The sequence below is a fragment of the Neoarius graeffei genome, chromosome 4 (genome assembly GCF_027579695.1).
Source record: "Neoarius graeffei isolate fNeoGra1 chromosome 4, fNeoGra1.pri, whole genome shotgun sequence".
Lineage (NCBI taxonomy): Eukaryota > Metazoa > Chordata > Actinopteri > Siluriformes > Ariidae > Neoarius > Neoarius graeffei.
The window spans coordinates 80,422,575-80,434,763 of record NC_083572.1 but is presented as its reverse complement, the minus strand read 5'-3'; the positions used below and the strand labels follow the sequence as shown (position 1 = coordinate 80,434,763).

General features: G+C 42.5%; 1 protein-coding gene across 4 annotated transcripts in view; it reads right to left on the bottom strand.

The window, feature by feature from the left end:
* Positions 1–8,134, bottom strand: part of sap130a (Sin3A-associated protein a) — a 42,847-nt gene extending 34,713 nt beyond the window's left edge. For all 4 annotated transcript variants that reach the window (XM_060919803.1, XM_060919805.1, XM_060919804.1 and 1 more), the window contains exons 1-2: positions 8,075–8,134; positions 1,777–1,896 (exon numbers count right to left, since the gene is read on the bottom strand). In XM_060919803.1, coding sequence (XP_060775786.1) covers positions 1,777–1,882 — 106 coding nt within the window. In that variant the 5' untranslated portion in view covers positions 1,883–1,896; positions 8,075–8,134. The remainder of the gene's footprint in view (positions 1–1,776; positions 1,897–8,074) is intronic.
* Positions 8,135–12,189: the final 4,055 nt, after the last annotated feature.

Genomic DNA, 12,189 nt, shown 5'->3' with positions numbered 1-12,189 from the left:
ACATATTTTGGGCTGTAAAACGTCAGCAGTATCTGGCAACATATTTTTTTTACTTAATACAAGAAATTAATGGATGCCAACGTTTTTGCCAAAATGGTATTTTATTTTCCATTGTTTAGGCAGCTTCAGCATCATACTGTGAGATTCTGTTCAAACTGTTTTTTTCTTCTATGAAGCCTGAGCCATTTATTTTATTAGTTTATAATTATTGTTTAATTTAGTCTTCAGGAGAGACTGCCTGCACACAGTACTAGTATTAATAGTTTTTTTCTTACATGAAAGCTGAGGCATTTATATTATATTTTAAGGTAACTTCATGTTGTGCTGTGAGGTTCTCTGCACTTTAACTTTTGAACCAACAGGTGCATTTGGATAAGTAAAGCCTATTTTTCTGCATTTTTGTAGTCCTGGTAATCTTTTATATTGGTAAAGTTGTTTATAGGACCATTTCTCAGTGTCTGTTTTTTTTTAATCAATAGTTTTTCAGTAATAACTTAATATTTAACATATCACTCAATTTTAAACAACCCCCGCGCCTCCCCCATAGTCTCCAAAATTTCTGTGGGAAACACTGGCGTGCGTAACAACGCTAATCAAGCTTAAGCTAGACGACCCGCCTCAAATACCCGTCCCGGGTAAATGTTATCCCAATTTTAGATGGCCTGTTCCAAACCATCCCGCCCCATGAAAAATTCGTACTTGCATCTATCTATCTATCTATCTATCTATCTATCTATCTATCTATCTATCTATCTATCTATCTATCCCTGCACGCTTTGCGTGCATTATGTCTGCATTTACCATTTTGCACCCTGCTGTAAATTATTTGTACCCTGCTATTCTCCCAAACTTTGAAGCCCCTGATAGCTCCTTCAACAAGCAGTTTAAATCCTAAAATACAATTAAAAGTTATTACAAGAAACCGAGTCGTACATGAGCTGATAGCCAATGAGGCGTGTAGACTGAGTCGGCTAGAAGCCATGTATGACGAGATTGAGTGGAATAACGGTTTTATTCTATCCACATTCAGTGGATTTTGAGAAACAGAGAATTTAATTTCCGCTTGGAATGTAAACAAACCGGCGAAATGACAGTAGCAATTTGTGAAAAATGCACCAATACTAATTCTGGGGGGGAGGGGGGGGGACATGTCCTTACCATCAAATATTTTCATTCCATATTTTGTTGCTTTTTTGTATTTTTTAGGGTTTTGTTTTTGAGTTTTTAATTTCATCCTTGGCTGGTTCAGTTACATGCTCCGCCATTTTGTTTTTCTCTACTCACGGTATATGAGCTGATATCCTAGTAGTAGAGTAGCCAATCAGAGCGTGCGACTGTTCATATCCAGTGAATGTGAATAGAATAAAGTACAATATCCAACGTTTAACAGAACACATGGCATTTGATGTTTAGCTTCAGAAAAGTTTAATTCCAAAAACTATCTTTTGGATGTTGCTTCTTACATGTAATACCACTTTTGTTATTTCTATATCGTTTCCTAACTAATTTGGAAAAAGAAAAAAAATATATATTAAAAAAAATGACGTGATAGTTTCCTAGAACAAGCAGGTTTTAATCCCACAACAAGCAACATGTTCAGGAAATGTTTGTTTCAATACACTAATGGTATCGAAACATGCAAATGAAGATGCAGTACGGAGGTTAATATGCAGGAGAGTAGATTCATTGTGTATATTAGATGTAAATAAATATTCATCTGCAGCAAATCAAAACGTCTAAATCTATAGCGGAAATGAACTAGAGAGGAGTATGTACCTGGCTGGCCTCCTGGAATGAGGCTGCTGTTGCCGGCAGTGGGTGCTGGGCCTTGTCCCACTCCTGCAGGAGCTAAGGGCGCCCGGGGAAACTGCTGAGAACTCATTTTACCTCAACAACCTACAAGCAGAGGAAAATGAATAAGAAGTACTTCAAATTATAGCAATCCCAATATCAGACCTCTCTGCATGTCTGAATCCATCGTATTCACTGTACAGGAAGTCTAACACTCTAGTCTCCAGAGAAATTCAATAAAACACCCTGTCTGTGTGACTAAGTTTAATCAACTGATGGTTTACACTATTTTAATTTTCACTTGCATGCTCCCTCTTGGTTCACATGGTACCTGGGTAGTAAGAGTAACCAAATTCAACGTAGTTACAAGAGTATTGCTCGCTTAGCGGTGGAAATGGTAACAATGTAAAGGATTGTGGGTAATTTGCTAAACTAAGCTGAGCCGTGCATGTTCTTTGTATGCGCACGTGGTCTGTGCTGTTTCCATGAACACAACACACATTCACTGAATTAAACGTTCATGAATCCGATTGGAAATCAAACCGAATCTGTTCCGTTACTCATTATAGGACTGGTACATTGTTCAATTATGTCCCAGTAAGGGGGCTTTCACACATTCATCCAACCTTAGAAAACTTGTTGACATTTACTGACTTTGAGACCCCATTAGCAACTTTCGTTTAAAAAAAAAAAAGGAGCTTTGCAACAAATCTAGCCACTTTTTGAGCACAAGTGACTCTCGGTTCTTCAGTGGACATCACGGCTGCTGATATACAAGTCAGGAGAGCAGGTTCACTCACCATCAGCGTGTAATGTCCGTGTTGCACTTGCAACCAGTCACTGAGCGCCACTGTTCCCAATGACCAATCACTGATTACTACTCTTTCCCAATTAACCAATCACAGATCACCATTGTTCCCAATGATACACCTCTTCTCTTCTTGTTTACAATGTAAATAAAACTGAGTAACCATTTGTTTACTTAACGATTACTCACAGGCCACTGCTTCGTCTTGTCTGCATTTACTTATTTTACAGAAACAATAGCATTTTGCAAATATATAAAAGTTTAGTTTGGCTTCCATGACCATTGGTAACTTCTTTCTAAACAGACAAGATCTAAATTTAAGAACTAAATTAGAACATACAGTGGTGCTTGAAAGTTTGTGAACCCTTTAGAATTTTCTATATTTCTGCATAAATACGACCTAACATCATCAGATTTTCACACAAGTCCTAAAAGTAGATAAAGAGAACCCAGTTAAACAAATGAGACAAAAATATTATACTTGGTAATTTATTTATTGAGGAAAATGATCCAATATTACATATCTGTGAGTGGCAAAAGTATGTGAACCTCTAGGATTAACAGTTAATTTGAAGGTGAAATTAGAGTCAGGTGTTTTCAATCAATGGGATGACAATCAGGTGTGAGTGGGCACCCTGTTTTATTTAAAGAACAGGGATCTATCAAAGTCTGATCTTCACAACACATGTTTATGGAAGTGCATCATTGCACGAACAAAGGAGATTTCTGAGGACCTCACAAAAAGTGTTGTTGATGCTCATCAGGCTGGAAAAGGTTACAAAACCATCTCTAAAGAGTTTGGACTCCACCAATCCACAGTCAGACAGATTGTGTACAAATGGAGGAAATTCAAGATCATTGTTACCCTCCCCAGGAGTGGTCAACCAACAAAGATCACTCCAAGAGCAAGGCGTGTAATAGTCGGCGAGGTCACAAAGGATCCCAGGGTAACTTCTAAGCAACTGAAGGCCTCCCTCACATCAACATTAGCCAATGTTCACAAGTCCACCATCAGGAGAACACTGAACAACAATGGAGTGCATTGTAGGGTTGCAAGGAGAAAGCCACTGCTCTCCAAAAAGAACATTGCTGCTCGTCTGCAGTTTGCTAAAGACCACGTGGACAAGCCAGAAGGCTATTGGAAAAATGTTTTGTGGACAGATGAGATCAAAATAGAACTTTTTGATTTAAATGAGAAGTGTTATGTTTGGAGAAAGGAAAACACTGCATTCCAGCACAAAAACCTTATCCCATCTGTGAAACATGGTGGTGGTAGTATCATGGTTTGGGCCTGTTTTGCTGCATCTGGGTCAGGACGGCTTGCCATCATTGATGGAACAATGAATTCTGAATTATACCAGCAAATTCTAAAGGAAAATGTCAGGACATCTGTCCATGAACTGAATCTCAAGAGAAGGTGGGTCATGCAGCAAGACAACGACCCTAAGCACACAAGTCTTTCTACTAAAGAATGGTTAAAGAAGAATAAAGTTAATGTTTTGGAATGGCCAAGTCAAAGTCCTGACCTTAATCCAATCGAAATGTTGTGGAAGGACCTGAAGCGAGCAGTTCATGTGAGGAAACCCACCAACATCCCAGAGTTGAAGCTGTTCTGTATGGAGGAATGGGCTAAAATTCCTCCAAGCCGGTGTGCAGGACTGATCAACAGTTACCGGAAACGTTTAGTTGCAATTATTGCTGCACAAGGGGGTCACACCAGATACTGAAAGCAAAGGTTCATATACTTTTGCCACTCACAGATATGTAATATTGGATCAGTTTCCTCAATAAATAAATGACCAAGTATAATATTTCTCATTTGTTTAACTGGGTTCTCTTTTGCCGCTTTTCCACTACAAACGCGGCTGAGCCGTGCCGTGCTGAGTTGGGCTGAGCGGGGCTGTTGGAGTTGCATTTCGACTACAACCGCGCTGAACCGTGCTGGCTGGAAGTGGGTGGACACATTGGGTGGAGTTAGCGAAAGTGGGTGGACGTCACGTGATGTCGTTAAGCGGTGCAAACAGTGACATCAGTGAGCTTTTAAGCGGTAGTCTCACAACCCGGATAGTAAACAATAAACATGGAGGACATGGAGACATTAGTGTTGCTGGTCTTGGTGCTGTGGCTTGTTGTCACCGACAACGCCAACAGATACTGGCAAGAGCGTATAGATGAGGCGAGGCGCATAAGGCTTCAGAAATTCTCGTAATTCGTAATTCTTCTTCCGGGTTTACGGTGTTTACAGATCCCAGCGTGCTCGCGGGGCGTGTGTGGGCATGTGAGGACACTCCTCCTCACCAATCAGTGCACAGGGGAGTGTCTGCTCACGCCCCCAGCCTCACTCAGCTCGGTTTGGCTCGCTTCAGCCCCACTCCAAAACCGTGCGAGTTTTGGGTGCTAAGCAGGGCTGAAGCGAGCTGAGTCGTGCTGTTCTGAGGTAGTCGAAACGCGAGCCGTGTTGGGCTGAAGTGAGCTGAAGCGAGCTGAAGTAGGGTAGTGGAAAAGGGCCATTAATCTACTTTTAGGACTTGCGTGAAAATCTGATGTTTCAGGTCATATTTATACAGAAATATAGAAAATTCTAAAGGGTTCACAAACTTTCAAGCACCCCTCTACTGCTTTCTATTCTGATTAACCTCAATTCTATTAAATTACAGAAGTCAAAATGTTCCACGTTTCCTCATTTGTAATTTGATTTGCCAATGACCGGAATGAATACGCTGATATGCAAATTAGTCTGTGATGTCATCCAGTGAGGTTCACATGGCATTTCTGCATCACCATGGCTCTATCCTTTTGGCTCTGGGGAGGCGGTTTTCATTTGCTTTGCAAAGAAAATGCTGCAACCAAAAATCATTCATGTTCATTCGATGCAGTTGGACTGATTCAGAGTCGAACTGACTTCTCACTAGTTTGATCAGAACCAGACTGAGACCACCAGGTTGTTTTGGTCCAGAGCCGAGTGTGACTGATGCCACCTGCGAAACGTCTCCAGACTGCACGTTGCTTTAACACAACACTCCACAGAAGTCTTATGGCGTCTACAGACGGTGGGATTTCAGCAATCATACAAGTTTATTTCAAGTCACACTATCTGACACAGCTCTAATAAACTTGGGTTCAACAAGTTTGATGTTTGTAGCCTGTACGATAATAACACTTACTGAATCGTCGACTAAGAAGTCAATATACAAGAATAAAATGTCATCAGTATGTGCAGACTGAGCACACGTTTGCTCAGATTAATATTCTCTCTTTAAAGTATAAAATTTACATGCTTTCACACTCCGGAATGAGGCACAAAAATAACACCATCGTCGACTGACTCTGCCAGTCATCAACCTCAGCACAATGGGGGTCAGGGTTTTCTCCTCTGTCGATCAGTTCTTGTTCTCATTTGTCCAAACTGAAGAAGAAAAACAAAGCTCCATAAAACAAACAAAAAAGCGTCAATATCGCTCTGACTTGGATTCAGCAAACAGGCTAAATCGGTGTGAAAGTGTCATTAGAGATGCATCCAAAGCGAAACATTCCCCTTCCTGTGGATGTGCCTGCGGGCTTCACTGACTTCTGCATCATGCTTTAATACATGAAAACAGAGCTCAGCTTGCAGTCTGACATTTACATCACATTCTGATGATCTTTAAACGCATGCAGGGGTTAAAGGCCCAGTCCCAGAATACCTATAACTATAAATAAATCAGTTCCCTGTAGTTTATGTCATTGGCAGTCACACCAGATACCTATAGTCCAGGCCTGGGTTTATCGGTATCGATGAGATGCTTCTGGAGTGATTTTTCCAAGCCTGGATCTGATCTGATCCGATCAGATCCAACGAAACATCTGACCAGCTGTTTAAACTAACTAAACTAAGGCGGCACGGTGGTGTAGTGGCTGGCGCGGTCGCCTCACAGTGAGAGGGTTCCGGGCTCGAACCCGAACCCAGCAGCCGGCGAGGGCCTGTCTGTGTGGAGTTTGCATGTTCTCCTCGTGTCTGTGTGGGTTTCCTCCGTGTGCTCCGGTTTCCCCCACAATCCAAAGACATGCAGTTAAGCCTAGGTCACAACCGGAAGTACGATTTTTTGGCCATGCGATTTTTGGCATTTCCCAAATCGCTGCGTTTTTTTTGTTTGTGGAGAAAGACGCACGTTGGCCGTAAGTTTGTCTTGCAACCTGAAAAAAACGTAAGCCTGTAGAGTTTGTTTGACATGACAAAGAACCTCTGCAGCCGGTCTGCGGCCAGTCTACGGCTCGAAAATCAGCACGTCACATGCACGCCCTCTGTGCGTTTCTTGCACGTAGACCGGCCGTAGGAGCACGTACGGCCGGTTGTGACTGAGACTTTTGGTTGACGTGGGGCAGCCTTGGGCTGAGGTGCCCTTGAGCAAGGTACCTGACCCCTGACTGCTCCCTGGGCGCTCTGGGCTGCCTGCTGCTCTGGGCGTGTGTGCGTGTGTTCACTGCTTCAGATGGGTTAAATACAGAGGATGAATTTCACTGTGCTTGAAGTGTGCATGTGACGAATAAAGGTTTCTTCTTCTTTAACAACCACGTATAGTTACTGACCTGAAGGGCAGGACCAACCGATACTATAGTCGGGGTTATAGTTGTGGTGTGACTACTCCAGACTGGAACTAAATTTAGGTATAGTGGTGTGGGATCAGGCCCTTAACTATAGTCGGGAAAGCAGCTTTGGGACCAAAAGTTCGAGTCCCTGGACCAGCAGGAATGGCTGAAGCACCCTTGAGCAAGGCACCTAACCCCCAAGTGCTCTGGGTATGTTGTACTGGATCTGCTAAAGGCCTGTAATGTAATGTAATGGAACATGCAGGCGGAAACAACACACATCCATTACATTACATTACATACACAACACACATCACTGTCCACTTCCTTTCTAGCTAGCTAACCTCAAAATACAAACAACTGATCAATGGCTTACTGTAACAGCAGTCGAACACAAAAAGGTCCATTAGTGCTTTAACATAACTGGTTTTGTGGAAAAAAAGAAAACTCCAGCTGCAGTGATAAACAGGATCTATAGCTGATCAACAACTTTACATTCAGCATCGAGTAAAACACCAGCTACTTTACACTGACTTCAACCAGCAACTACAAAACAAACACCTGAGAGCTACAGCGTCCGGGCTGAGCAACGCGAATAAGACTAATCACAAACTAGTAGTTAACACACTGAACTAACTTAAACCAGAACTGATCTATAACTAGCCGCCTGTATAAAGCAGCTGTTTATCACAAAACACTATAATCAACCGCAGCCTTGCTAACTGACTAGCTCCCCCGCTAGCTAACAATTAGCTCCCCGTTAATCGCTGCAGCCAGTGATATGGGTTTGATCGTGAAATATTTTATATCAGACACCATTTTTATATCCTCCACCACAATCCTGCAAATCCCCTCAATCCAAAGCTCAGAACTCAAAGAAGAACGCAGTGTATTATTAAAAAGCGCTACCGTGAGTCCGTCATTTAGTCCTGCTCCATAACTACGGGGTGAAAATAGCAGCAATGAACATGAGATAAAATGGACGAAAGAAAGCAACATTTTACAATAAAAGTCCTCTTATTATTTATTTCGCCTTTATCGTACGGAAGCCGAGAACGATCATGCTTGCAGGCAAAAATGAAAGAAAAGAAAAAAAAGAGGAAATATTTTTCACAAAACAAAATCAATAAATATTATGGTTAAGTAATAATTATAAGAATAATAATTAATTATAAAAGATAAATAATTAAATCGTTATAACAGCATGCCCCATAATGTTTTATTAATATTGAATTATTATTATTATTATTATTATTATTATTATGTTACTACCTTGTGGCTACGCTATTCGGTTTGTTTATGACGATGTTTTGATTATTGCATTTTTTTATATCTTCTTTACTGTTCGGAATCAATACATCAATCAAAAAAAAGCCCTCTGTGCATTTATAACAGTACAGCCTGAAAACAACCAAATGTTTAAGGGCGAATGTTTTGTGATGCAATCTAACAGGGACATGCATGACGTGGATGTGATGAGCAAGGCGGGGAAAAAAAAGTTTCCTGACTTGTGCCACTAGATGGCAGAGTACGATTAAATGCTCCAGTGCAACTCTTAGTATAAGCACTTAAAGGGCATGTCATGGGTAAATTCAGGAGCAAGATCAATGTCTCATCTCATTATCTCTAGCCGCTTTATCCTTCTACAGGGTCGCAGGCAAGCTGGAGCCTATCCTAGCTGACTACGGGCGAAAGGCGGGGTACACCCTGGACAAGTCGCCAGGTCATCACAGGGCTGACACATAGACACAGACAACCATTCACACTCACATTCACACCTACGGTCAATTTAGAGTCACCAGTTAACCTAACCTGCATGTCTTTGGACTGTGGGGGAAACCGGAGCACCCGGAGGAAACCCACGCGGACACGGGGAGAACATGCAAACTCTGCACAGAAAGGCCCTCGCCGGCCACGGGGCTTGAACCCAGGACCTTCTTGCTGTGAGGCGACAGCGCTAACCACTACACCACCGTGCCGCCCCAAGATCAATGTAATTCTCCTATTTTATATTAAACTTTGGTCAAATATCTGTCACATTTTGCATTTTGTGCAATTTTTTTACCTTGCGCAATACCAGAAAAATTCAGTTGAAATCAAGCCATTTGAGGCGAATTGGTCCGCCTCTCAGCACGGTGGTATAGTGGTTAGCGCTGTCGCCTCACAGCAAGAAGGTCCAGGTTCGAGCCCCGTGGCCGGCGAGGGCCTTTCTGTGCGGAGTTTGCATGTTCTCCCCGTGTCCGCATGGGTTTCCTCCGGGTGCTCCGGTTTCCCCCACAGTCCAAAGACATGCAGGTTAGGTTAACTGGTGACTCTAAATTGACCGTAGGTGTGAATGTGAGTGTGAATGGTTGTCTGTGTCTATGTGTCAGCCCTGTGATGACCTGGCGACTTGTCCAGGGTGTACCCTGCCTCTCGCCCGTAGTCAGCTGGGATAGGCTCCAGCTTGTCTGCGACCCTGTAGAACAGGATAAAGCGGCTAGAGATAATGAGATGAGATGGTCCGCCTCTGAAAAAACTTGGCGTTTGGATTTCTTGGCAAACATTGATTTTCATGATGTCACATGCGGGACGCCTCCCTCTGAATCCTATGTCAGCGCTGGTTTGTTTATGAGAAAACGACCTGGTGGTTTTCTGCAAATTTCTTCAATGTTATCATGTATCGTAGGAGGGTGTAGCAACACCAATCATGATGGGATTAGTACTCATCGTTTTCCAAAAGACTGGACAATGAGAGAGAAACGGGAACACTTCGTGCGAGGCACCCGGAAGCCGAGGACCAAAGCAGAGCTGAGAAAAAGACCAAGAAAATCAGCAATTCACAAGTTGACTGTTGCCAGGATAAGAAATTAGGTGTTCCTGTGTTTGTGTGGTACACAGATAATGTTATTTATTGACACACACAAAAATAAACAACATGAAAGCGCTGGGCGATAATATACTTACTTCACATGTATCAAGGGATATGCATGTCAGGGCTTGAGATCTTGGGACCTGTCAAACACATTAAATGTATATACAACCCTGCTTAGCTGATTCCATGTGTGTGGCTTATGAAATCTTTCTCCTACAGTAGGCAGCACTCTTCTAAATGAAGAAATATATAAATGCATAATAGTAATTAGAAAAAATGTGATTTATGTAACAATAGATAGATGAGCATTGATACATGAATCCATGGGTTTAGAAGCTCAGGCGACAATTCCATATTTCAATGCAAAATCGCTAGCTGCTAAACTTGGTCAACACATACTGTGCACTGAACCCATGCAAGCTCTCGCAGCCTGCTGGCGGATCCGCACATGACGTCACGAATCTGGCTCCAAACTCCCTTGGGATTTTTCCAGATGCGTTTTGTTATTTTATTTTTTTCTGCTGTAGACAGATGGCCTTGTGCAAAATTACCCTTCTGGGTGAGTGTGTAAAGGGACATACTTTCATATAAAAAAAAAACACACAAAATTGGTCTAAGATATGGACTTTAAGAGCAGTCAAATAATCCATCCATCCATTATCCGAAACCGCTTATCCTGTGCATCGCGGGCAAGCTGGAGCCTATCCCAGCTGACTATGGGTGAGAGGCAGGGTACACCCTGAACAAGTTGCCAGATCATCACAGGGATGACCGTAGGTGTGAGTGTGAGAGTGAGCCACCAATTAGCCTAACCGCATGTCTTTGGACTGTGGGGGAAACCGGAGCACTCAAAGGAAACCCACACAGACACAGAGAGAACATGCAAACTCCACACAGAAAGGCCCTCGTCAGCCACTGGGCTCAAACCCAGAGCCTTCTTGCCCTGTGAGACAAACAACCATTCACACTCACACTCACGATCAATTTAGAGCCACCAATTAGCCTAACCGTATGTCTTTGGACTGTGGGGGAAACCGGAGCACCTGCAGGAAACCCACACAGATACGGGGAGAACATGCAAACTCCACACAGAAAGGCCCTCGCCGGCCGCTGGGCTCGAACTCAGAACCTTCTTGCTGTGAAGCGACAGCGCTAATCACTACACCATCGTGCTGCCGTTGTTAAATAGTATTTTATTTAAATCAGTACTACACTCCAGTGTGCTGCAGTCCATTAAACAGTATATGCATTCATATAAGACCGTTAAACTATTGACATATTTACTAATTTCAAGCTTAAATCAGTCTTTTTCTTTTGGCGGGTGGCACGGTGGTGCAGTGGTTAGCACTGTCACCTCACAGCAAGAAGGTTCTGGGTTCAAGCCCAGTGGCCGACGAGGGCCTTTCTGTGTGGAGTTTGCATGTTCTCCCCGTGTCTGTGTGCATTTCCTCTGGGTGCTCCAGTTTCCCCCACAGTCCAAATGCATGCAGTTAGGTTAACTGGCTACTCTAAATTGCCCATAGGTGTGAATGTGTGTGTGAGTGTGCAGAAAGGAATTGGCCATCCTACTGCTGCAATTCTGGCCAAGTCAACCAAACATGGTTCGCCTCAAGCCCCGGATCAGGTTTGGCAGTGATGGCGATGAATCTCATCTCATCTCATTATCTCTAGCCGCTTTATCCTTCTACAGTGTCGCAGGCAAGCTGGAGCCTATTGGCAGATAAGTGTAATAAAAAAAAATTTTTCTACCACTAGAGAAAGATAATTTCAAGCTTGAAATGAGTACAAAAATACACTAGAAATAGGCCATGTAATCGTACACTAGTTTAAAATAATCTAATAAGGAGAAATGTTTGTTGAATGTCTCTATATTCAAGATATCTTTACTTCCAAAGACATAGTTTTTGCTGTGTGTAAAATTATTTAATACATGCAGACATTAAGTAAGTAAATATCATTGATCTAGTACATGTAAACCGGTGTTTGTTGACCAGTGTGCTATCCAAACTGCTCTGTTTAAGCAAGTGACAAAAACAGTCTTAAGCTAAATATTTAGGTTGGACATCACTGGTTCTAATCTGGTGATTTTTTTTTGAGGGACTGTGTTCTTCCTCTTTTTATCTCATGTGACATTGTTTCCCGTTTTTGGATTTCCATAACACACTTCCGC